The 25,738-nt window shown below is 40.9% G+C and overlaps 2 protein-coding genes across 11 annotated transcripts in view; one reads left to right on the top strand and one right to left on the bottom strand.

The window, feature by feature from the left end:
• On the top strand, nt 1-8,532 carry LOC115580464 (transmembrane protein 138-like). Of its 3 annotated transcripts, XM_030414815.1 has the most exons (6): nt 1-118; nt 1,068-1,181; nt 5,038-5,569; nt 5,807-5,978; nt 6,229-6,304; nt 8,125-8,532. In XM_030414815.1, exons 4-6 carry the CDS (start codon nt 5,853-5,855, stop codon nt 8,235-8,237), a joined length of 315 nt encoding a protein of 104 aa, XP_030270675.1. In that variant the 5' UTR covers nt 1-118; nt 1,068-1,181; nt 5,038-5,569; nt 5,807-5,852; the 3' UTR covers nt 8,238-8,532. The 3 variants fall into 3 exon arrangements, with proteins under 3 accessions (XP_030270675.1, XP_030270673.1, XP_030270674.1); XM_030414813.1 differs by lacking the exons at nt 1-118; nt 1,068-1,181 and adding an exon at nt 1,980-2,082; XM_030414814.1 differs by lacking the exons at nt 1-118; nt 1,068-1,181 and adding an exon at nt 2,647-2,854.
• The window catches only part of cfap70 (cilia and flagella associated protein 70), a 27,465-nt gene continuing 9,310 nt past the window's right edge, over nt 7,584-25,738 (bottom strand). For 6 of the 8 annotated variants that reach the window (XM_030414808.1, XM_030414807.1, XM_030414804.1 and 3 more), the window contains 20 exons: nt 24,366-24,460; nt 23,750-23,837; nt 23,483-23,620; nt 21,331-21,492; nt 20,283-20,369; nt 19,945-20,036; nt 19,166-19,226; nt 18,837-19,019; nt 18,570-18,701; nt 18,355-18,480; nt 14,053-14,186; nt 13,834-13,949; nt 13,305-13,520; nt 12,834-12,976; nt 12,276-12,428; nt 10,958-11,119; nt 10,562-10,651; nt 10,209-10,310; nt 9,541-9,588; nt 7,584-9,008 (listed from right to left, as the gene is read on the bottom strand). In XM_030414808.1, the coding sequence (XP_030270668.1) occupies nt 8,898-9,008; nt 9,541-9,588; nt 10,209-10,310; nt 10,562-10,651; nt 10,958-11,119; nt 12,276-12,428; nt 12,834-12,976; nt 13,305-13,520; nt 13,834-13,949; nt 14,053-14,186; nt 18,355-18,480; nt 18,570-18,701; nt 18,837-19,019; nt 19,166-19,226; nt 19,945-20,036; nt 20,283-20,369; nt 21,331-21,492; nt 23,483-23,620; nt 23,750-23,837; nt 24,366-24,460 (2,439 nt within the window). In that variant the 3' untranslated portion in view covers nt 7,584-8,897. The remainder of the gene's footprint in view (nt 9,009-9,540; nt 9,589-10,208; nt 10,311-10,561; nt 10,652-10,957; nt 11,120-12,275; nt 12,429-12,833; nt 12,977-13,304; nt 13,521-13,833; nt 13,950-14,052; nt 14,187-18,354; nt 18,481-18,569; nt 18,702-18,836; nt 19,020-19,165; nt 19,227-19,944; nt 20,037-20,282; nt 20,370-21,330; nt 21,493-23,482; nt 23,621-23,749; nt 23,838-24,365; nt 24,461-25,738) is intronic. The other 2 variants (XM_030414805.1, XM_030414806.1) reach the window with 1 other exon arrangement.

Raw genomic sequence — 25,738 nt, forward strand, 5'->3', positions numbered from 1 at the left:
GAAACATGAAGAGAAGGCCTGATGGTGTCTTTGCAGAAATCAGACCGGCCGGATCAAAATGACATTGGCTGGTAATCCAGGGGTGGAATGTAACTAAGTACATTTACTCAGTTCTGAGGTAATTTACTCGAGTATTAGCACTTGATGCTTTTCACCTTCACATTTCCCTTCATGTCAGTGGTAAAAGTAGTTATATTTATATAATGGCTTTAGTTACCAGTGATTGAATGTATCTAAGTATATATACTTCACTATTGTTCTTAAAAACAAGTTCATTTACTTGAGTATTTCCATGTAATGCTACTTTTTACCTATAACTCTGCTATGTCAGGGCAACTAATGTACTTTTTACCCAACTACATGTATTTAATAGCCTCAGTTAGTAGTGTTAACTTCATTTATCTGGTGCTAGTTGACCAGTGTCTCAGTTAATTTACTCAGGTGCTGTATTTAAGTACAGTTTTGAAGTGGCCTACTTTACTTGAGTATTTTCTTTCCCTGCTACTCCAACTCTGCTACATGTTATAGACAAGAATTTTACTTTTTACTCAATACATTTTTGATAACTAGTTACAAGTTACATTGCAGCTTCATCACAGCCACCATGGCACGGCACCATTTAAAAAGTATTGATTTATTGGTAATCAGATAAAAACACTCACTGATTCTGATGATCAGAGAAATGCCGAACATCAGACCTGATGGTCAGAGTTCACATATTATATTTAGATACAAATGTTCATTGACTATCACAAACTTTAAGACTTTGGACTTTTACCATTGACTCTAGCACAATATATTTACTTTTACAGATTGTTAATATACAATATGCTCAACTAATAAACTAAGATGTATTTTTATAGGTTACGACTAGATGAGAGGGAATTCAGACGCAACATTAAAGTCATGTACAAATGAATTCATCAATGATTCTATTCCAGTATTATAATATACATCATTCTGCATGATTCACTTTTGTACTTTTACTGAAGAAAATGCACTAATGAATGCAGAGCAATGCTTATTGGACTTTACAGTCGCTGTGACTCTCCTGGTTCTCTTCTCAGTTTTACAGCAGTTTACAGAGCCACGTCTCCACTTTTGATCTCTTGTGGCTCACTCGTGACTTCACCGTCCCCAGAATGCAACAGTCTTTTAACAAAGTCTACAGACCCCTACAGGTAAATAATGCAGCGCTGTGTGTGTGTGTGTGTGTGTGTGTGTGTGTGTGTGTGTGTGCGTGTGTGTGTGTGTGTGTGTGCGTGTGTGTGTGTTTATGTAGTGATGCACATTCACCACTAGGTGGCAGTTGTTTTCTTCTGCCTCATCTTCAGGTAGCCGTCCTTGAAGCATTCCATAGTCTTGAAAGGAGATGTGACTGACTGTCACTGACACATTTATGACCCTCATCATTGTGTTGTGAGGAGCCATGGCCTCGACCTGTTGTCATCTGTAATATTTGTCGGTCCACTGTGAAGAAAAACGTACACAAAGAAATTAATTTCGGATTTATCATTTTGAAAGAGAGGTTTGGTAAATTACAGCAAATAAATACATACAAATCTGGGTTGAACTCACTGGCACATATATATATATATACATATACGTATACATATATATGTAAATATATACATACATATATATATTATAAATATTTTAGATATACTATATTCATATACGGCAAAACTAAACAACAACAAACAACTAAAAGGTATCAGGAGGAAGTTCTGCTTTATGAACTCAATTCTAATCAACTGAGCATCATAAACAATCTCTTCCATTGCATCGACTCAACCTGGTTCTTTGAGTATAAAATGTAATAAGATAACAAAATGTATGATGAAGTATCTCAAGTTCTGACAGTCTGTCGTTCTTTTGATTAAGATAGGAGACGAAGCCGTTGCACTAATCAAGGCGCAAGGAGAAACACGTGTGACACAAATCTGGTGCCCTTCTCTTAGAGACATGGAGGGATTACCCCTGTTAGACACAAGCTGTCAGTCTGTGCTGCACACGGTGCTGTTTGTGGCCACATGCTTCATCTGGACTGCTTCATCCTCTGAAATCAACCTTTATTCACAGGTACACACACTTTTGATTATTTGGCATCAGTTCCACGGTTGTTGATTGATATTCCGAAATAGTTCAAGAGAGGATTTATCATTTCTGTGTGAAGCAACAAGCTTGAGTTTCCTAAGAAGATTAAATGGTGCAGTACTAAGAGGTACAAGTTGGGTCACATTAATGACAACAACAAGAAAGGCTGTTTAAATTTAACCACTTTATTCCTGTCAGAGGAAAACTAAATATCTGACAAACTAAATTAATTAGGAGTAGATTTTATATGGAGAGAAGGTGATGATCGATGGATTTTTGTCTCTGATGTGTATCCACAGCCCTGGAAAAACCTTTAACAAGACGTTTCTCACGTTAGACTTTAAGTAATATTTTCAGTTGTCTCACTTATGTTTAGCCCAGGAGACAGTAGGGCTGCTAACCCAGAATCTCAGTGGGACAGCTTCCAAGAAGAAGTCTTCTGCTGGACGTTCCACCATTTAGAAGTAGTCCTAATCTTCCTCACACCTGCCATGGCCGTGCCAAACTATAAATATACAGGGTCATAAGAGGATCCACCTGGTGTCAGAGCGAAGGAGTCTGTCCTGGCTCACAAGATGTCAGAGGAGCCAAGGCAAAGAATTACACTTCCAACTTAAATGTCGCAACATAAGTGAAAGGACGACCTGTTTTCTTGATATTCAACAAGAGAGTGGAGAAATAGTCTGTTTTAATGAAAAGATAAGAAGAAACCTGAGGGAACATCATCAGGAGCGAAAAGCTGCTCTTCTACTTAACGGTAACCCGCAGTTCACTGTGAAAACATCCTGGTGTTCAGTTAGTCATCATTCAGTTAGATCATGATCTGTGTTGGGGCTTGTTTTGTTTTGTCTTTTTTATCTGCAAAAATTGCTCAGGTTTTATTGAGCTAAGTTAACATTTTCTAGCGATTAAAGATATTTTATAAAAACATATAGTTCTAAATATGTAAGTTTGTAAAGTTTCTGCATTTAAATGTGTTTTAATTCTTATATATTTTGTTGAATTGTGTACTTATATTGACCTACATAATCTCTATCGTCCACAAGTGTGGGTAAATTCACATAATAACAGCTGACACAACAAGCACAGTGCAGACAACAATAATGAACATTAATGTTTCCAGTGTGAATAAAGTTAATGCTTTAGGTCTTCAGGACAACGATGACAGTCCTAATTTCAAAATTATTCTTAATTTATTCTGGTAGTGAAAACACTTTAAACAAGACTTCCGTTTTCACACATTTTCTTAAATATTCTTACTTCTAAAGTACAAATCTAATTTCCAGCTCAGGATGACGGAGCATTTTATTTGGTCACCTGCTGCAATAACTTCATCATCAGATGAAACTAGGAAAACATTGTCAATGGGTAGTGTTTCTGCACACCACAGAGTTGTCCGTACCAATGTGTCACAATGTTAGTGACGATCAGTGCAGGTGTTTTAAACCAAACATGATATTTTCCTAACCTCAATCAACCAGAGCAAAAGCACCATGTTAAAATGCAACTGGGCTGCTACATGACCTCATCTTTAAACCTGATTCTGAGTCTGGAAGATATTCTTTAGCACATCTCCCATGATGCCACACGACTAACGTCTTTGTTTTGATTGTGGCAGAAAAAATTCCGGCTGTGTGTTTAAGATGTTCTTCACCGTAAATGAAAAAAAAAACATTCTCTTGCTTGCTTCTTTTTACATCTAGCCGTGCAGATAGTTATGATTGAATTTTTCCAGGTTCTGGAACCTATACAAAGGTGAATGCAAATCTAATTGAAATCTATATAGGCGCCAACATGAAATCCAACAGGACTTCTCTTTTCAGAGTAATATCTCAGTCACTTGGTCATCTTTCTTTTTATGTAGCTCAACTACAAATTGTTGACAGCGAGGAAGAGGCAGAAATCTTGTGAAGATAAGTATCTCAAAATGTGAACAAATCAAGCTCAAACTATCTGCATGGATACAAACTACGGGCCCAAACATTATCAAACAGGTCAGTCCCAGTCGTTTCGGGGGTTCGGCCTCTCCTCTGTTTGTATTCTGGGCTGAAACCAGGACCAGGACCTCAGACACTTTAATCAGAAGTCTTTAATCATTTGGATTATGAAAAGCATTTTATTTATTCTTTGAACTTTGTTTCTGTACTTTTTATTTACTGACATGTTTTTTCAATTTATAAATTTTTCGTGGGCAAAGAAAAATCATCGTCAGCACTGGGCCTTTGAATTTTTAGACAGTCCAGTGTGTTCTTCGATTATTCAGCCAAATATAATAGTAGAATTTTCTCAACACATCATGTACATGCAAGTAATAATACTATGACTGGGAAATAAACAAACACATCAATCAAGAAGCCCAATCAATTTATTGGGCTTGTTGAATTTAATGAGTCGTGACAAAAAATAAAGGATGCAACCTGTAAAAGACGAACAGTATAGAAAATGCAAACTCCGTCCTGGTTCCTAAAACACTCAGCGAAGAATGACACAGAGGTCACAACCTCAGGGTCTGTGTGGAAGCTATAGGCCTGCTGGTATTGACTCTGTATGAAGTGTGTTCAGTCATCAACATGCTGAGAGCTGTTCATGTTCACTCAGACTTCATCGATGTTATATGAGCTGCTGCTGGAAGAATCACCAGGTGAAGGTTTATTTAATCATCTGCTTCTGCAGATGCAAATATTTAATGGTTTCAGCAGTTTCTCTGCAGCTCTCATGTGTTAATAAGGTCAAAAAGGTTAAAAGTATATCCTCTTAAAGAAGTATCAACATTGGACAGTTAAATGCGTTTGAATTTGACAGATTGTAGAACAGGCCTGGTTACGTTTCATAAAAACAACACAATGGGACGAGGTCTCTCTTAAATCAGGTGTACGAGAGCTGCACTGTGTCAAAAAAACTGTTTTTCAGCAGAGTACTAATGTGCATCTCCTTCCACAGTCTCTGTTGGATCCACTTTGGTGCTGATGTTGCAACGAGATTCAAGAAAATCCTCACCACAGCCTGTACCAAACCACCATATCTGCTCATGTTGGAGCTGTTAAAATCAACCGTTGTGACATGCTGGCTTCTGCGACTTCCAGGCAGCTCATACCAAAACCAGACTCTTTTTCCCATTTTAAAAGGACTTCAATTCTTCCAAAGTAAACAGGACTAATTCAAACCAGAGAAAATGGAGCCCTGATGTTGTGACTGAATTGTGGATCAATTTGAACGCCTCACCAAGGCTCCAAACCAGTCAGGACCACTGCGTGTGGATTGATGTTTCTATGTAGTGTGTGGGCAGGTGCAGCGCAACCTTGGATCCATCGTATCCGCCAGGGCGCCCAGCCTTCGGGCCGGAGACGCTCCAAACCAGCAACTACTCTCTGGTGTTACTGATTCAGCTCAGCCTGCTCTCCTTCGACCTGTTCGTTAACTCCTTCAGCGAGCTGCTGAGGGCAGAACCGGCCGTCCAGCTGGTGCTTTTCATGTGAGTAAGATTTCTTCACTGATTCAGCTGCCAAGCATTATCTTTAGCTCGAGGGGGGAAAACAATTCTGAGCTGAGAATAGTACACTTGTCTGTACTGAGTCATTAGGGATGCTGGAATGATTTGAAACAGCACTGTACAAAGACTGCAATCTTTCTGTTCCTGTCTCCCTCCTTTCTGCTGGTCACATATTCTCCATTCTCTCTCTCTCTCTTTCTGTCTGCTTCTCTCCAACAGTATCCAGGACATTGCCATCCTGTTCAACCTGATCATCATTCTGTTGATGCTGTTCAACACCTTCGTGTTCCAGGTCGGCCTGGTCGCCATATTGCTGGAGCGGTTTAGATCTCTGCTAATGCTCTCTGCTCTCTATTTGACCTTCAGTATCACACTCCACTCCTGGCTCATGGTACATGCTTTATGTGCACAAATAGAGAGATATAATAAAGTCTTCATACATGGTTATTTACCATAAGAACCAAACAGACACTGGGAGCAAAATCCTACATATTTCATAAAAGTCGTGCCTGAAGATCAGTGTGTGAACAACAGTTTTAGTGGGCAGACTGGAGTACAACACTACATTTCTTCTTTAATCTCATGTTTCAAAGCTACGAGGTGAAAATGACCATCATTGTTTTTCTGTTTAATCTTTCCAGAATCTGCGTTGGCTAAATACCAACAGATTTATTTGGACGGACGGCCTTCAGGTGCTGTTTGTGTTCCAAAGAACAGGTAAGCATGATGTGTCAATAAAATGTTTTTAATGCCAAACAAAAGCATTTATTCTTAATGTCAAACCACAAACGTAGAGCCAGACCGATATATTGGGATCAGGTATTAGTGTATATTGTGTCCAATATGCAGTGATGTGTAAAGAGAATAAAAGATGATTATGCTCGGGTAATTTCAAACCTTTAAATTCTCAGTTTTAGTTCACTGATGTCAGTTATGTGAGTGAAGTTTATTGTTAAAGGGACTGCGTTGTGCTGGAAGCTGCTCATTTGTTTCCTTTGTGGACTCCGTTTCTAAACCATTACATTAACTACATTAAACAACATTAGTTACTGTTCCCTCCTGTTAGCGAGGTGGAGGAGGCACTGAGATGTGGAGCTTGAGAAGGTCCATAAAGTCCAGCAGCATTAAACAACTTCAACAAATCGTTCACAGGCTTGTGTAGGCAACAGAGAGAGACATCACACTACAATGTGCTCACATATGGCCAATTAAGAAGTGATTAAAACATGTAAATTGCTACAAATTGTTACAAAGAGCCCCTTTAATCTGTAAAATGTCCTGCCTCTGTTACATATCATTGTCAAAAGTGATCAAAACCACATTTGAAGCATCATTTTTGTTTGTATAACGGCTGATTTGTCACTGCTGGAAATGTTTTACTTCCTAATATCGTTATCAATATTGGCCCCAGAAATCGAGTATGGGTCTGTCTCTACACAGAAGGCTACATATGAAATAACTGCTCTGTCTATAGCTTCTTTCGGGTCTTGTGTTCCGTCAATAACATGAATGTAAAATGTATTTTAAAAAAAGAAGAATCAAGTTGCAACTATAGATCTAAATTACCTTTTTACATTTAAGGCATTCTCAGTTTACAAGAGCTAGAATACAACAGAGCTTTGGTGTTTTATCTCTGCTGAAGAAATAGACAATATATGGATAGTTATTCCTTTGAAACTAATATTTACAAGAGTGAATGCTGCATGTCAGAACAAGGATTAAACATTGTTCTTCTTCAAATGACTGACTCAATAGTTCCTGCTCACCATTGAGAGCAGAGCTGTTTTTATGAAACCTCTAAACAAATAGATTTTCAGTGTGATTATCACTCTAGTTATGCTCTGAAGAAGGTCCCTGACAGAGAGCTCAGAGTTTCTCATCAGTGTCAGTCTGTCGTGTCTACCATCAGGCTCCATGAAGTGATCTCACATTGCCATGTGGGGGGAATTTCATACACATATAAGCTGCTAAGTGGATAAAAGGATTTATTGTCTAGTTGTTGTTCTCTGCAGGTGATCCTTTATTAAGTATGAGGACAGAATGTGGCCGTGTTTTATTTATCTCTCTGTTTGCTCTGCTGCTCAAGACCAACCCAGACGCTTACTCAGTGTGTGATTCAGTGTTGCATCACCGCTTCGCAAAACCTCTTACATTATGAACCCACCTTAAGGCACTGTTAACTCTACTGGGCTGAGTTGTACTATTTGATTCATAGCTGCTAACATCCATGTAGTAGTAGTATAACATAACAAGAGCAACACTCACATTACACAAGTTTATTTTCCTAATTATTCTGCTTATTCAGTAGAAAACTAGACTACTTCTGTGATGGGTGGATTGAGTCCAAGACAGTGAATCCATCGGAATGTCAGCACCTTGGATAAAGTAAAACAGATCACATCTCATCAGAACATACTTTTTCAAACCTGGGGCTGCGAAAGTGTGACTCAGAGTACATTGAGCTTTTCTGATGGAAACAAATGTATTTGTCTGTTTTTGTATATTAAAACAATCCTCACATATTTCCCTGTTCACAGCTTCTGTGTTGTACTACTACTTGTACAAGAGGACCTCAGAGTATCTGGGTGACCCTCGCCTCTATGAGGACTCACCGTGGCTGCGAGAACTCTTTGCTCAGGTCCGACAGTGATCCACTGCATCAGACTACCTGATCCCAGAGGCCAGAACTTGTATAAACCCATGTCCAGAAACAAGGCACAAATAAAAATGCCCATATGGAAAGCAAATACATTACAATAGTGTGCATTTGAAAACCCATAGAGAGGGAAAAGCTGATTTTAAAAGGTGTGCATTTCATTGACAATACAAATTACATTTTAGGAAGTGTAATTTCCAAATTTAAAATAAGAAATTCATTCATTGAAACATACATTGTAAATTTATCTGACAGGAATTGTAGCCAAAACATAAATTTCACTGAACATTTCCTTCCGATGCAGTGAGGATTGTGCCAAAACTTTGGTGAGGCGTTTCTCAACGTTTCATCAGGCTTGTTTTTCTGAGATAACGATTCTTTACCATCTGTTGATTGTCACCACATTTGTCCTTTCTTTTCTTAATGCTATACATTTTTTTGCTATTGCAGTTTTATATAAAGTGAGACTATTTGTGTTGCTTTGAGTTTGTTTGCAATGTCCATACTGAACTGTCGTACAAATTGGCCAGTTACTGATTTCACTGTCTGTAAAATCTGATCCATCATGTGTCACAATAAATGTAAACACATATACACACTCACAATACAATAAAATGTCTTTTTAAAAAAAGTCTTCAGACACTGTTTGTGTATTTACACCCCTGCTTCAGAGCTTGTTCCAAAGCATAAGTCCAGACGACTGACACGGAGCTGATCCTGCAGCTCACTGAACTCTTTGAGAAGTGACTCATTCTGCAGGTTGAACTGTGTAACAAGACAAAGAAAAGGTTTTGATCAAACTAAAATATACCCCAAACTATATAAAATGAATACTTTGTGACAAAATGAATGATTAATGGAGAAGCGTCATCAAAAAGCACTATTTTATGTTTCTGAAGACATTAATTGAATTGTTTTAGGTTTATTTGTTCTCTTAAAAAAAAAAGAAACACAGATTTCAAACCATCATTAAAGCATCAACATGTAAAATCATTTTGAGGGTACAGTGTCTTGTAAGAGGATGAAATGTGTCTCAGCCCTGTGACCTGTTTCTTCTCTACATGACTTCAGCGAAAGGGTCGATCAAGTTTCCAACACATAAAATTGTGATGACGTAATGAGTTTTTTTAGTAAGCATCTACATGAGGTCTGATAGATGTCTATATACACTACAACAGTGGTGTTGCACTCAGAAACTGTGGGGCTGCTAAAATGCAATTTTCTACATAATTATCAGAACTAGAGCCAGCCCTTTTGTAAAACCGTGATGACGATGACAAACATAAGGATAACTCACCCTTGTTGCATATTTGTAAAACTGCTCTGCCTCCTCATGTCTGCCGGACTGAAAAGAAAGGTTCATTGCATGTTTAGTTCAGGTTCCTGCTACTTGCTTCCATAAAATCCATTTGTGAACAGTGAAAAAGTGAATCTGTGCTCAAACCCAGTTAAATCCCAGTTTAATACAGATACCTCTATATGACCTACAACTCCTTCAAAATAAGATTGTCTATTTCTGAATACTTATAGTTACGCTTACAGTGTCACATTCGGACTCATCCTGATTGAATAAGTCCTGTCATGAAAACTCAGTGAATTGAGTTTCACACCCAGAGGGAAAAAGCCGCTCTGTAACCCGGTGCTACAGTATTTGAAAATTTGTTTTGATTTTATCCACAGAGCCACCAGAATCAACAGAAAATAAAAATTCCTTGTTTCAGCTTAAACTTTGTGTTCCTACATTCTCACAGGGATTCAGGTCACAAAGATGAGGTTTATGAAATTTACCTCCTCAAATGAAGTAGTCGTGCCTCACTGAAGAATATGACAAGGCCATGTTGGCATATTGTGTCATATCCTGTCTTGAAATATGACAGGGGAGAGGCAGACAGGTGTGTGTGTGTGTGTGTGTGTGTGCGCCCGTGTGTGTGTGTGTGTTTTCAGAGCATCATCGTCAACACTCACCCTGAGGCAGATCAGAGACAAGTAAGCCCACACCTCTGCATTCTGATTGTTCAGATGGTTGGCGTCAGTAAATGCTTCCTCTGCTAAAGACAGCTCGTCCAGCTTTACAAGCAGAAACATGAAAAAAACAAACAAATGTAACCAAATACAGCTTTCAGCCAACCGACCTCTGTCTTGTTTACATTAAAGTTGCTGGCCAACTAAACTATACAGCACATCCAAGAGTAATCTGGGATGTGTTCAGTGTTCTATGCACATTAAAATCAGAAAAGTACTTAGAACTTGGAACTCCAGCGTGCAAACAGTATTTATATATATTCTTAAGGTTTCCATTGTTTCCAGCACTGTTTTACCCGGTAAAAGGCGGTGCCCAGGCCCAGCCAGGTCAGGCAGGACGGAGACTGCTCACAAGCCTGCAGGTAGACAACTTTGGCTTTCTCAAACTGGAGGTTAAAAACACAAGAATAAGAGATTTAGTTGCACTGTAGACAAGGTTTCAGACAGGATGTTTTACATTTAATGCTGTGCTTCAACATGTCCAAGAAAACGCACTGTTCTTCATGATTATTTTAGAAAAACCTAATATGATTGTTTTTTCCAAGGTGTGTTGGAGCCCCATCTCTGTTTTAAGAATGTCTGGTGAAATGTGAAGTCTTTCCTGGAAATGGTAAAGGTAAAATCCCCTGACTCATCACCCATGAGTAATAAGCTGCCCGTCTTATCTGACAGCATCTGTCTCAGTATCTGACCTTCCTCTGCTGGAGGTAGATGGATCCCAGACGAAGGAGGACGATGTGAGAGTCTGATAGCTGCTGCAGGGAGTTCAGGCTCCTCTCATAACTCTCCTGGGCATCACTGATAGCCCCTTGCAGGTAGTGGCAGTGACCGAGCAGGGCCCACACATCTGCATCCTGCTCACGGGTTAGGATTGGGTCAGGGTTCAGAAGAGATGCAGTTTAATCAGGGTCAATGGTGCTAATTGTGCTACTGCTGTGTGGTCACATCGCATGAATATTAACCAACAAAAGAAAAAGGAAAAGAAAAAAGAGACTTAAATTCATAAAGAACATTTCTGATTTAACCAGTGGACCTTTTTCGAAGGTCAGGTTTCAGTTTGCTGACTGTGTTAAAGGTTTAAACACATTTTATTCAACCAAGAATTTGTATGGAAAGTTTCTCTGAACTCCACACAACTTGAGTAGTTTGAATACATCTTATTTTGAACTTCTGACCAATATGAACACATCTAACAACTAAAGCATCATGTTTTGTTCATAACGTTAACAACATAGGTAGGACTAAACATGTTAGAACTCTGATTCATGGCTCTGGTCTGACTAAAAGCAGCAGTCACTGAGGCTCAGGGTTACTAAGTTTGTTTTTTTTAGCTATTGCTTGAACTAAGCAGAGGAACAAAAAGCCTTTGTTGGGAGAGAATTTGTAACATTGACAATTGAAAATAACATTATCCTATGACAACTGAATTACTGAAAAACTTTCCAGGTTTGTGTTAATCAACACTGCACCAACTTCGACTCCCCATTGGAATATTTCAAACATAATTGTACGGCAACAAAGGGGAATCCTTCCATACATATTAATACAGTAGAACTAATTTGTTGGTTAAACTGTAATGATAATGTTACTGAAGGAACTAGGAACACTGATTTGTAAGTCATCTCCAGCACAGATTTTATGTATTTTAGCTTGAAATCCGTAACACTTAAAAAGAAAGTGCCATGTAGGCAGACACCAACCTACTCTGCTGAAGCGAAACATGTTGATAGTGCCAAAGTTGATTACTTAATATTTGAATAAATATGTAATATATTCACAGTCACGTCATCAGGTGGGTGAATTATACTTTTGCTGCATACAAATAAAAATGAGTTGAGAGAAGTTCATAAATCCAATAGAAAACTTGATTCTCTGCTGCAGTTTGAACATCAGATAAATTACAGGACGTGGACTTAAGCACCTCTAACACCAGATCGGTCCGGAGGCACTGAGCCTACATGTCACATCTTCCAGCCAGTCTTTACTCAGCCAGTCATGAGGTGGGAGTACCTGGTTACTGTCCGACATCGCCTCCCTAAGGCTGGTGGCAGCACTGCAATAGTCGGCTCTGAGCAGCTGCAGCGTGGCAAGATGAAGACGATAGGATACACTGCAACTACCGAGTGACCACAGCAGCTCCTGGGACAGAGCCTGCTCCGCAATCTGACAGCAGGACAACAGTGACTGCTGATAACTGTTTGCAACCACAACACAGACATGTTTTTGTCTAATCTTAGCTGAAACTTTGATAATGACAAATACACACTGAGGGTAGCGCTGTTCACTTTAAAATAACTCAAAGAAATTAAAGCTGTTGTGCTGTGTTTGCTGTGTACACAACCTGTCTGACATCTTAAATACAAATTATTTTTATCTGCTTTGATTTTCCAAAAACTGGTTTCCACATCAAAGGGTTATTTTTCGAGCTGTTGGAGCATCAATAATGGTCGTTAATCACTTTAGCCCCATAGCACATTAAACTGAGGGTCACCAATGACACGACAGAAATACTGTACATTGTGGATGACTGGTCATATTTGACCACTATGAGTCCAGCTCAATTTTTACCTGCAGGGCATTGTTCTGCAGCAGAAACTGAACCGTCTCTGTGCAAATGGTAGAGGAGACTTCAGATGGAGCAGATCTAGAGCTGACACTCTGTGCTGGAGGCGTTTCTTGTGCCCCTGCATCCTGGTCTGCACACTTTGGGTCTAGGAGAAAATGACAGTTACACTGTAAGGGAGCATGGGCGTCTCCAGGAAAGAAAGAATGTAGAGAGAAGACTGTTGCATATCAACATTTTTATCTACATTTTAGGTTTTCTCTCCTTATGATTTAAAGGTCTACACATATACAGACCCATTAAAAACAAAGCAGAATTGGAACCAGAATTACTTGAGATACATAGTGATTAGTATTTAAATAATTAGTGTGTAAATAAGCCCCAGTTTTTTTGTTTTTCTCCAATGATGACATTTATGTCTGTGCCTGGTTGTCCACCATCTGACTCCGGCTCCCTTTACTAACACTGCAACTTACTTTGGTCAACAGTGGGAGACTGACATGCAGGCGTAGCCTTCTCCTCTTCTTCCTGCTTCTCCTTTTCATTTGTCTCCTCCTTGTCTTTCTCCCTGTCCTTCTTCACCTCCTCCTTCCATGTTTGCTTCTTTGCTTCTTTTGCCCTCAGCTGACTACGGGCTTCTAGAAAAGCCCTCTCAGCCAGGATGGATTCGTTCTGGCTCTCATGGAGCAAACCTGGACAGCAGACACAGAAATGTGAAATGAGACTGCACATTTCCCTGCTTGGATCTCTCCTGCTTTACTGATCAGAGTCAAGCAGGGTCAGAGTTTGTGAGGGGCTGATATGAATATATATGTTATTCAACCAAAGTTACTAATTGTTATTATTTGTCTGTGATTCAACATCTTTGTGATGTGATTTTCATTACCGGTTATTTTCCTTCAAAACTCTCATTTAGCCTTCCAAAAAGCCCCTGAAACAGCATAAGAACAACTAAAACTCTGCACTGAAACCAGACTGAATCTAAAGTGACAGATTTAGCCTCACCCAGCAGAGTCCAGGCAACCACACTCGGTGGGTCAATTTGGGTGGCCCTCTCCAGGAAAGTCTGGGCCTCCTTGTAATGCTCAAACATCATTGCCAACACCCCACACATCATCAGGCTGGAGAAGCAAGAGGATACAGAAGCTCAGGACATCCCAGTTGTCAGGCAGGAAGTAAAGTTACATTGAGTTTCTGTTTTTAGTGTACATGGATGTTTATAACCTGGGTTGGTGTGCCTGTTGGATGGACACAGCGTCATGGAAACACTCTTTAGCCTTCATGTAGTCTCCGATCAGCACATAGTGGCTTCCCCACTCAAACTTGTGGGAGGGTTCACTGGGCTCCCTCACCACCAGCTGCAGGGGAAAAAATACAAAATTCAGGGACCACTCGAGTAACTCTACCACTAGAGGAAAACAATGACATGCTCCAAGAATAACAGACAAAAAGTGCGTCAGTGCGTTCATTAAGGATCATTTGTTGCAACAAATCAACAAATAAATCAATAAATAGGAACGCATTTTGATTTAAAGTCTGAAAGGAGTGAAGAGATTGACACCTGTGACTGCCTGTCAACTGTGCTCTGTTTTATTTATACACACAAGTCCAGTCTTATGGAGGACCAAACCTGACATAAGTATAAATAAATAAATAAATAAATAAATGCATAAATAAATACATAAATAAATACATAAATACATAAATAAATGCTGAAATAAATAAATAAATGTATAAATAAATAAATGCATAAATAAATACATGCATAAATAATTGAATAAATAAATAAATGCTGAAATAAATGTATAAATAAATAAATAAATAAAAGTATAAATAAAAGAATAAATGCTTTTTATTTATTTATACATTTCTGTTCACCTACATTTATTTATTTCTGTATTTCTGTTCACCTACATTTATTTATTTCTGTATTTCTGTTCACCTACATTTCTGTATTTATGTATTTCTGTTCACCTACATTTATTTATTTCTGTATTTCTGTATTTCTGTTCACCTACATTTATTTATTTCTGTATTTCTGTGTCCATATGTAAATGAGGAGGTAGGAGGTCCTAACCTCAGTCAAGAGCATGACTGGTTACAGGAGTGTGCTCGATGAGGGTCTACTACTTCTGCCTTACTAGCAGCGCTAATTCCTGTACACTGTACAGGAATGTTGCTGGCTACCAGCAAGCCCGCTCAGCTCACTGTTGGCTGCAGTTGTTGACATTTGTTCATGTAGCTCTGGTTTAGTTATGAATTTGACTGGCGTTCATTTTAAAGTCCGTGTAAACCAAAATCAGCCATTTTCTTCTAAACACATCAAACGGGTCATAAATGTGTTTACTTAAAACATGTAAAAGCCATTCGGCCATGTAGAATTTAATTTTGGAGCTAGGCTCACAAACAGTTTTTCAACATTTCTGTGTTCAGGATTTAATGGGCGGGTCAGAAATCATGCAAATCATGGCCGCGTTACGTAACGCGGCTATATGATTTGCATAAACCCGGCCCTGCTGCGGAAGTGCTATAAATACGTTCAGCGCGTCAGCTTCAGCGGTTCTCCCACTCGCTCTCCAGTCTCGGATAGCATTGCTTACAATAGTTTGCAGCTAGCTAACCAGTCAACCAGTCAGCTAACCAGTCATGTCTCCTCCACATCCTCTGCATCTTTCCTGGATGCCACAGTGTGCAGGGTGACGGCGCTGTTATCTTATTTAAGTTTCCTTCGGATGACAATGTAAGGAAACGGGGGAGTCCGTTGACGCTGGTCAACTCCGTTCCGGCTTGCATCCTCTCCTCCGCCAACCAGGAGATGTGGCCGCTGCTGACCGCCGCTGAGACTCTCCGTCCCGCTGACGGTGGGTCCCACCGGCATAATGTGGCCGCCGCCGCCACCACCGCAGCTGCAGCCGACCCACTCCGTCGCGCTGACGGCGGCGGCCACATTATGCCGGTGGGACCTGCCGTCAGCGCGACGGAGTGGGTCGGCTGCAGCTGCGGTGGTGGCGGCTGCGGCGGCCACATTATGCCAGGTCCCACCGGCGGTATGTGGCGGTAGTATCAGGGCCGCATTATTGGTGAGCCGTCCCAGCGTGAACGGATAATCCGGAGGCGCGGAGCGAGGGCGTGTCGGTCTGACAGTCTGATAACTGCACAGGTCCTTCACTCAACTAAATACAGAGAAATGTACCACAAAGCAACGTTACATGACCGAACAAAAGTAACGTAGTAACTGTAACTGTCTTTAGCAACTCATATGAGGAAAACAAATCCCACAGCTGTATGTGGAGAAGCGTCTGTCCTCCTGTCCGTCCCCTCCCTGTCCTCCCGACTCTTCCTCACATTTCTGCTCACAAAACAGCGTCTGTCACGCTTGTCACAAGACTTTAACTCACCGAGTGTTTGACAAAAATAAATCACCGCGACCGCCAGCCCTCCTGACCGAGACTACAGGAAACTGTCCCCCAGAAAACAGCCTCCGTCCCCGCGAGTGACACAGTCAGACAGCGTCCTGTTTACTGATGGTGATTATGTATAATTATGTAATTTAGCGCGAAAAACTTCACTCCGTCACTTTCCAGGATGTTTAGTGGGTCAGGATCTCAATCACTACACGTTATAACAGCATCTATATGATTATAAACTGTCCGCGGGTTTAGATAGATAAGGGGAACACCTGGGGAACACCTGGGGAGACACCGACGTCATTAACATGACGTGTAGCCCCCGCCACATGGGCGTGGTTCCAGCACCTCTAACTGACACGCCCCCAGCGTTTCACAGCAGAAAGAAGTGCTTGTTTTTCCATGATTTTGAGACCTAATATTATATACTTAACAATTTTTTTAATCTTTCAAATTTGGCTCAGTGGTCAATGATACATGTTTCTTTGGTGTGACAAACTCATAACACAATTTTTTTGCCGCTTTACACGGACTTTAACTTGCGAGGGTCCCAGGTTTGCTGGTGGTGTGGTTTGAGAATCCCGTCTGGAGAGAGGGGGGTCCTCAGCCATGTCCGCTAACCAGGAAAAACATTCTGCTCATCGCTCCAAGTCATGTATATGTGTATTCTAGACGAGCGCTACAGAGCACAAATCGTCCAAAAGTGCATGTTGTCGGTCTCATATCTTTGTCGTGAATGTCTGTACTCTCAAATAACTCATGGGTGGAACAGGCTGAGGCATTTGTTCACGCCGAGCGGCTCGGGAGCGGAGTGGAGACCCCTTTTAGCTCTTATGTTAGCTGTTAGCTGCTCGCTGTAGCGCAGCGTCCAGGTTACCTTGTGACACCAGTTACCATCGGGTATTTTTCATTCCGCACTGTTCAAATGGTCGCTTAAAGCCATCGTTCCGAGCCGCATACATCGTTATTAAGCTGAAGCTAAGTCAGTGTGAAAACTGTACACTGTCATACAGCCTGCTGGTCAAACAGTCTGCAGAGTACGTTGACATCCAGCCCAAGCTCAGTGTGAGGTCAGTCAGCTGTGGCAAATCGTGAGACGTCCAGATCAACCTGTGATACAAACACCAGTAGCGACAATGGTTCATAGGAAAGCCCAGACATGTATCTCACTCTCGGTGGTAACATGTGTCAACAGTTAACCTGGACGCTACGCTCTTAGCGCTACAGCGAGCAGCTAAAAGCTAACAGCTAACTGCTAACAGCGGTGTCCACGCCACTCTCGAGCCGCTCGGCGTGAACAAATGCTTAATACTGTTCCACACATGAGTTGTTTGAGAGTACAGAGATTCACGACAAAGATATGAGACCGACAACATGCACTTTTGGACGATTTGTGCTCTGTAGCGCTCGGCTAGCAGTGGTTTGCAAGTCGCAGCCCCGGGTTCTCTGTGTGGATAGAAGTGTTCAAGCCACGTCAAAACGAATACACGTATACATGACTTGGAGCGATGAGCAGACTGTTTTTCCTGGTTAGCGGACATGGCTCTCCAGACAGGATTCTCAAACCACACCACCAGCACATCTGGGACCCTCGCAAGTTAAAATGAACGCCAGTTAACCTGTCACACTGGTCGAGGCCATTAAGCTAACTGGAGCTGTATTACAACGTTACAGAGAACGTGGCTTGAAATCAGGAATCGTTTGCTTTTGTCTGGCTCTCCGATTTGACCAATCATGCTCTTGACTGAGGTTAGGACCTCCTACCTCCTCATTTACATATGGACACAGAAATACAGAAATAAATAAATGTAGGTGAACAGAAATACAGAAATACAGAAATAAATAAATGTAGGTGAACAGAAATACATAAATAAATAAATGTAGGTGAACAGAAATGTATAAATAAATAAAAAGCATTTATTCTTTTATTTATTTATTTATACATTTATTTCAGTATTTATTTATTTATTCATTAATTTTGCATTTATTTATTTATTTCAGCATTTATTTATGTATTTATTTATTTATTTATTTATGCATTTATCCATACAGTCTGTTAGACAATACTTTTCCTCCTTTATATTGAGTGAAGAGCAGAAGTATTAGGAAAGACAAGTACCTCTTGGTAATATTGAACAGCCTGCTGATAATCCCCAGTAAGATTAGCCTCTCTAGCAAAATGTCTGAGCTGAGAGGCACTCAGCTGGATCTCCGTCAGGGAGTCATTACTGACGTCATCTGAAGTCTGGTGAAGACGAGAGTTTTAAATGAACATAAATATGCAGTATATAAATACTTTGTGTGAGTGTGTGATTGTGTGTGTGTGTGTGTTACCTCATTGAGAGCTATGTGCATCTCCTCTACCAGGTAAACATAAAGCTTGCTGATAAAAGCCTGTAGCTCCTGAGGATTAGTGAATGGCTCTGTGTGCTGCATCTTGTCACGAACAATCCTAACTACTGCATGCTGCACACCAGAAACACACACACACACACACACACACACACACACACACACACACACTGAGTGGGCTACTGATCGCCTTTAAATAACTTCTGCAAGTTTTATCCGTGCACCAGAGATGTGTGCGTTTGGTCTGACCTTCAATTGTTCCTTATAAGTGAAGTATCTTCCAGAGACATTAAGCGCTCCCCTTAGCTCAGCCTGCTTTTGCTTCCAGCTGCAGTCTCCTGAAACCTCCCATACTGTTCCAAACAATTCATTACACTGCTCAAAAACCATGGTCTCCATGTTGCCTATCTGCCTGTGGAAGTCCAGCACTGCCTGCAGAAGCACACATTCATGGTAAGAATTCAGCGAGTTAGCAACTCAGTAGTGTATGGTTAAACATCTGTGTGTGTGTGTGTGTGTGTGTGTGTGTGTGTGTGTGTGTGTGTCTGTGTGCATTTATAACTGTGTCATTATTTTACTCTTTCTGCTCTGCCAGGACCCGCTGGAAGTGGAGGTCTTGGTGGGATCAACTCCTTCACCCTGCAGGAAGTATATTTCTCAGTCATTTGTGTTGCACAATCAGTCATTAACCAAACATGCAAATGACTAAATATAACAAAACAGAGTGCAATTTCTCATAGCTCAGCAAGACAGTCCAACTACTAGAACCAGGCCAAAGTCAATAACCTAGGGCAGTGGTTCCCAACCTTTTTTCCTTGAAGCCCACCTTGCCTGTATCCAAGATAAGCCAGCCCTCCCCCAACCCCAACCTGCATACACTAAAAGAATAAAGTGATTAATTACACACTGTTTTTGCAAAAATAAACAACAGTTGTAAGTTTTTGCTCTTATTCTCCTTTTTTTCACAATGTATATAGATAAATTTCTTCCTCTTTGTGTCAACAGGTGTATCACACAAAAACACACGTACACACACACACACAACTACGCACGCACACACACAGTTTAATTTTTTACCAGAATAGGGCTACCTCATAGGGGTGTTGGTAATAAATAGCTTAATGAATTTAAATGTGGACCAAAAATATGTTTCAATTTGGATTATACAGAGTTTTGATTATCCAGTTGGGTGTGTTGGTGGGATTTTATGAATTTAATGTGCACAAATATAATTTTGGTAACCTTACTGCCTCAGAGCAGACAAAGTTGTGTGCAGCCCCTGCGATCTCTGGCGACCCCCTGGGGGGGGCCCGGACCCCAGGTTGGGAACCACTGACCTAGGGGACTTACACTTTACCTTCTGGCCAGCTCCTCTGTAGATGTTTTGGGAACCAGCGGTTTCTCCAAGGCTATCTCAATGATAATGTAAGTTCTGGCCTCCACATATGTCTGTTGATCACAGAAATGAGATGCAAGTATGCTGAAGACTTCCCAAAATGTTCAGAAATACAGCAAGGATAGATTTATAGTATATAGCAGTATTAAGGATTGTGCAGTGAGATTTTAAGGTTTGTACTGCTGTATTTGCATCTGTTAAAACTGTAACTACGACAGCAGTTTCCAGTAAATGATGCCCACTGTGTGTCTGACTGCACTAATGCTGTGTGAATTTTGCTCTGTTTAGTGGAAGCTTACATTTCTCTCAGTATTGACGTGTGGCAGCTCATGTTCTGTCAAGCTGTCGGTCACACTGCCGGCTATCCTGCTCTGATTGTGAGGTTGCTGACGTAATAAAAGCAGGTTACATCAGGATTCAACCTTGACAAAAACAAGCTGAGACTTTAAAGGTTACAGTTTGGTGAAAAAAACTAAAAACTGTTGTGTGTATTTTTGATGATTTATTTAAAGGGATATTCTGGTGAAAGTTTAGTCCATGGTCTAACACAATGTGAAACTGTGTTAGACTCCCTCTCGAGAGATAAAGTCTGCAGACCGCTAGCTAACGTAGATTTAGCATCCTCAGAAACGGCCGCACGACAACAATACATTGCAGTAAATGGGTCCAAATATAAAACCGCCATCAAAAAGCCACAAATAATGCTCAGAACAGCACCAAACTTCAGCAACATTAGAAATAGGGTCCCAGCACATATTTCAAGGCATCAAACATTTGATATAGTTGCCATATTTGTTGGAACAGATAAACGAAACTCACCACCCGAGAAGCCTTCCTTGTTGTGGGGAAGCCCTTTGAGTCGATTACCGAGTGCAGTAGAGTCCCGCAGTAATGATCATCATTGAGCTGTGGAACTCTACTGCACTCGGTAATCGACTCACAGGGCTTCCCCACAACGAGCCTGCAGCTGGAGAGGTGAGGTTTGTTTATCTATTCCGACAAATCCGGCAATGATATCAAATGTTTGATGCCTCAAAAATATGTGCTGGGACCCTATTTCTAATGTTGCTGAAGTTTGGTGCTGTTCTGAGCATTATTTGTGGCTTTTTGATGGCGGTTTCATATTTGGACCCATTTACTGCAATGTATTGTTGTTGTGCGGTGTTTCTGAGGATGCTAAAACTACGTTAGCTAGCGGTCTGCAAACTTTATCTCTCGAGAGGGAGTCTAACACAGTTTCACGGTGTGTTAGACCATGGATTAAACTTACACCGGAATATCCCTTTAACAGTTAATGTCTTGTCAGGTTTTCCAAGCCTCTAAATATTCTGTCAGAACCTTGCTGACCTTTTTGGCTGCCTCCTTGGAATCCCTGGCTCCCTTGTTGTTTCCATCCAAGTGCTTTCCTGCCTTACCCTTGTTAGAGCCTGCAGCTGAGACAACACGAGGTTTACCCAGGTCCGCTGCACCCTTGGCCTGCTCCTTTAACACACTGACACTCCGCTTGGCCTTAGAGTACAAGATCATTCACAGACTCGTTTCAACAAAAGGTTTAACAGAACATGCAGCAGGAAAGGCTTTAGGATTACTGAGGAAAACCCTGATTCCAAAACGAGTAAAAAAATAAAACAAAACAGAATTCATTCAATTCATACAACCTGTGTTAACCAAAAGCATTTTTTCTGAAGTGATCCCAAGCCCATTTAGTAATATCCTTTATACAATCATATGTTTGTATAGTATTCGCATGACTGTCACAAATCAGTTTCATACACTCTACACACTGCCCCATCTTTTTTTAAATGTGGTTGTAGACTATTGAGTGAAGTCTTTGTTTAAGCATCACACATGATCAATTACCTGTGGCACACTCCTTGTAAGGGCCCACAACAAAAGCATGCTCAGACTTACTAAAATTACTTCCTCTGTTCTGACCCTTCGCAACTCCTTAACACAGATTACTCATTTCTGACCTCTATCAAGCAATTTGGAGTCCCTCCATTTAATCGCAACAGTCTGAAGAATCTCTGACTCAGAGATTCTTCAGCCTGTTGCGGATGTATAAGAGACTCTTATACATCCGTCTGTCCTGATACTACACCCAAATCTGTATGCTGCTGAGTAAAATCTTAATCTGAAGATATTACGTATTATATGGTCTTGATGTGCTTTGTATATCCGGAAATATGTGTCTAATGTGTAACCGTTTGTTAAACCTGTGTGTGAACTTCTTTAACAGCGAAGCCAAAGGATGCAAAATGAATGTCAGCATAAACTGCTGATAAAGTTGTATCAAATCATATTGTCCCATATGACACAGCAGATCTGTGCAGTATCCTGAGACCTATGACCTCTGTACTGGACACACAGAGATAAAATTGGTATTGATCATTTTTTCAGACTGTGTTCAGAAAGCAAACACAAGTATGTCCTTAATGGTATTCCATCTGCTTTTTAACAGAGCACCCCTATTAAAAGTGTATAGAAGTCCATTTGTGTATAACTTAAAGGAGAACTTCGGTCGATTTAAACATGCAGCTTCATTGCTCAAGCTACCCTTGACTTGCGAGTACCGAAGACGCGAACAAATTTGGTCCAGCCATTACAGAGCTCCGTGAACGGAGATGTAGCATTGAACGCTAACTGCATGGGGTTAGAACTTCACGCTGTGTTTTAAAGCATCTTAACATGCTCCACATCTCACACCAGAAGTTATGCAACATCAGCAGACACCTTAGCACACAGCACTGTAGCGTGTATGACTCAAACTGAATAAAAAAGTAGTTAAAATAGTGTGTTTGTGCAAGCAGCTACTTACCTGTTTGTTGACATCCGTGTGTTCCGGTAGCTAGACCAAACTAGTCAATCCGTCGAGCGTGCACTTACTCCCTCACTGGCGGAGACGGAAACGTATTCCAGCATTTTCGTGTGTATGTTCATAATGTACATGTCCATGTTACAACCTGTCATGAGCCATGAGCCTTACAATAGCCTGATAAGCCTGTTAAGTGCACACTCGATGGATACGCTAGTTTGGTCTAGCTACCGGAACACACGGATGTCAACAAACGGGTAAGTAGCTCCTTGCACAAACACACTATTTTAACTACTTTTTTATTCAGTTTGAGTCATACACGCTACAGTGCTGTGTGCTAAGGTGTCTGCTGATGTTGCATAACTTCTGGTGTGAGATGTGGAGCATGTTAAGATGCTTAAAACACAGCGTGAAGTTCTAACCCCATGCAGTTAGCGTTCAATGCTACATCTCCGTTCACGGAGCTCTGTAATGGCTGGACCAAATTTGTTCGCGTCTTTGGTACTCGCAAGTCAAGGGTAGCTTGAGCAATGAAGCTGCATGTTTAAATCGACCGAAGTTCTCCTTTAACCCTGGTCGACAATGTTTCATGATGCTTGACCCAGTAAATATAGAGCCACATCAAGAACTATAAATAAATCAATAAAGTGAATGAAAATAAGTCAACTGTGTTTGTCCTAGAACCTTTTTGAGCAACTCAGCCTCAGAGAAGGGGTGAATGCTGTATGCTCCTCGGATGTGGCTGACTCCAGGATACAGCAGCCGCCCCACGTCCACAAATGCCACACCATGGAAAGGGATCTCTGGGTTCTCTTCAGCTATCTACACACACACACACAAACACACACACATACACACCCACACACGGGCAAACAGAGTGGGACTGGATGAACTTGCTAGCCAGTCATTGATTGTTGCTTCAACATATCCTTTCATACATATCCATCTCACCGGATTGGATTCTACCTTTGCCAGTGAAGTCGATGACCTCATAATCTCCACTGGCCAGAGTCTATTCTCAGCGATCGTCTGCCGCAGCCTGAAATCACAGCCAACATTAATACATATATTTTCATCGTTATTTTCTGTATCTTTAGTTCTTTATTTTCTAGTGCTGTTTCCACATCGAATGCTGCAATTCACTCACATGTGTTCTGATGCTCCTTTTTAATTGTATATTGTATTTTACTCTTTGATGTGTTCTGCTTACCAATATTTCCCAAGTAATTACTTGTTGTTGTAATGACCAGTTTTATTCACAAAGATTCAACTTTACTGTACTAAATGTGTTGAGTCCCAGGTTCAATGTAGGCACGAGGTAAAAAGAGTAAAAGATCAAACATCTTCTCTATATCCTTTCCATTTGGCCTGAAATGCATTGAACCAGGCAGCCTGGTTTTCAAGTACAGGCTGCTATAATCCTGACATGTTATTCCTTGAAAGAAATTCAGATATAGCCCCAGGAAACAGATGACTGACTTTCCCTTACTAGATTAATCTCTTCAAAGTCAATGCCAAAAGATAGCCTGAAGGTCAGACATTATGAGTGGGAGTGTGAGCAGCTGACCTGGTGGTTCCTCCTGCATCCAGGAAGCAGTGCATCTCTGTGTCCCAGCTCACCCTGCTCTTTGTGGTCTCTGCCTCGTTGCGAAACTCCTGGTCCTGTGGGAACATTAGACCTTGAGCCCAGGAACTGACCGTGTAACTGACTCTGCCTCCATGCAAATTTTTTCAGTCTACACTACAGTATCAGATATGCTACTTAGTCAATTAGTCTATTGGAAACCCCTATATGACCCATACTAGACCCAGAAATGTGGTTTCCTATGAACTTTTATTATTAAAATGTCATCTATAGGTTTAGCAGATGAGATTAACCTTGGTTGCTAAAAGTTGCATGTTGGGCAATTTGAGTAAGTAGCATAATGAGCTAATTAAGGGGAGACACTACAGGTGAAGAATAGGGACAATTTTTTTAACTAATATATATCACCATGAAACTTCCCCAGTTGATTACTTACATTAACACAATTATTTTTTGTATTATGAGTTTTCTGAAATTGTATGTTCAAAGGAGTCATCACCTGGTTTTTTACATATCCAGTCCCTCTTGGATCGCTTTGGATCAATTCTTAAAACTTATTAGAAAAAGAAAAATTAAAAAAAATCAAACATAGAGCTTGTTCTGACACTTTTTCATACCGCGACTTTCTCACGCAAGATTATGCGTGAGGTTTTGACCGGTCCGGATGTGCATTGTATTAATATGTAATGAGGCGCTCGTTGATTGGCCGCAGGAAGGACAGAGCCGGAATGGGGGGCGAGCCTGCATGCACACAGACTCCACAACATAAACAGCCCCCTGTCATGGCGCACACACTAAATGACGAACCTTACGGAATTCAGGCATTTATGTACGAGCCGGAGTCGGAAACCGAACGGGAGAGTGAAGAGGCAGAGACGGTGGAAGAGACACGTTTACAGCAGGATGTCTCTGAATGGTAAATTCTTTTTTTTTCCTTCTTACTTTTCACACTCATGTTTTACATGTAAGACCTGAGTTTTAATGCTGGCCGTGACGATGTATGGCGTGAAAATGACAGAGAAATAAGCAGATTCGGCGTGCTCACTCTGGCTGAGGACGGCTGTGAGCCGATGTTTATGCAAGTAGCCTCCTGTGGTAACGTCACCGCAGGAGCAGAGTCAAAATCTCGTGCTTTAGGAACGCACACTGCTGTGCGCTATTCCTGTTCGGAAAAAGAGCCAAAGCGAAAAAAATAAGCCACTTTCAGGCTCCAGCTTTTCAGGCAAGTTTCAACAGAGGTCCAACACCAATATGCATGATTTAACAAGAGAAATTGCGATTTCCGGGTGATGACTCCTTTAAATATGCAAATGGTGGAATTTCTAATTAAATATGCGCTAATTTGCATACATTTC

This window comes from Sparus aurata, chromosome 4 (genome assembly GCF_900880675.1).
Source record: "Sparus aurata chromosome 4, fSpaAur1.1, whole genome shotgun sequence".
Classification (NCBI taxonomy): domain Eukaryota; kingdom Metazoa; phylum Chordata; class Actinopteri; order Spariformes; family Sparidae; genus Sparus; species Sparus aurata.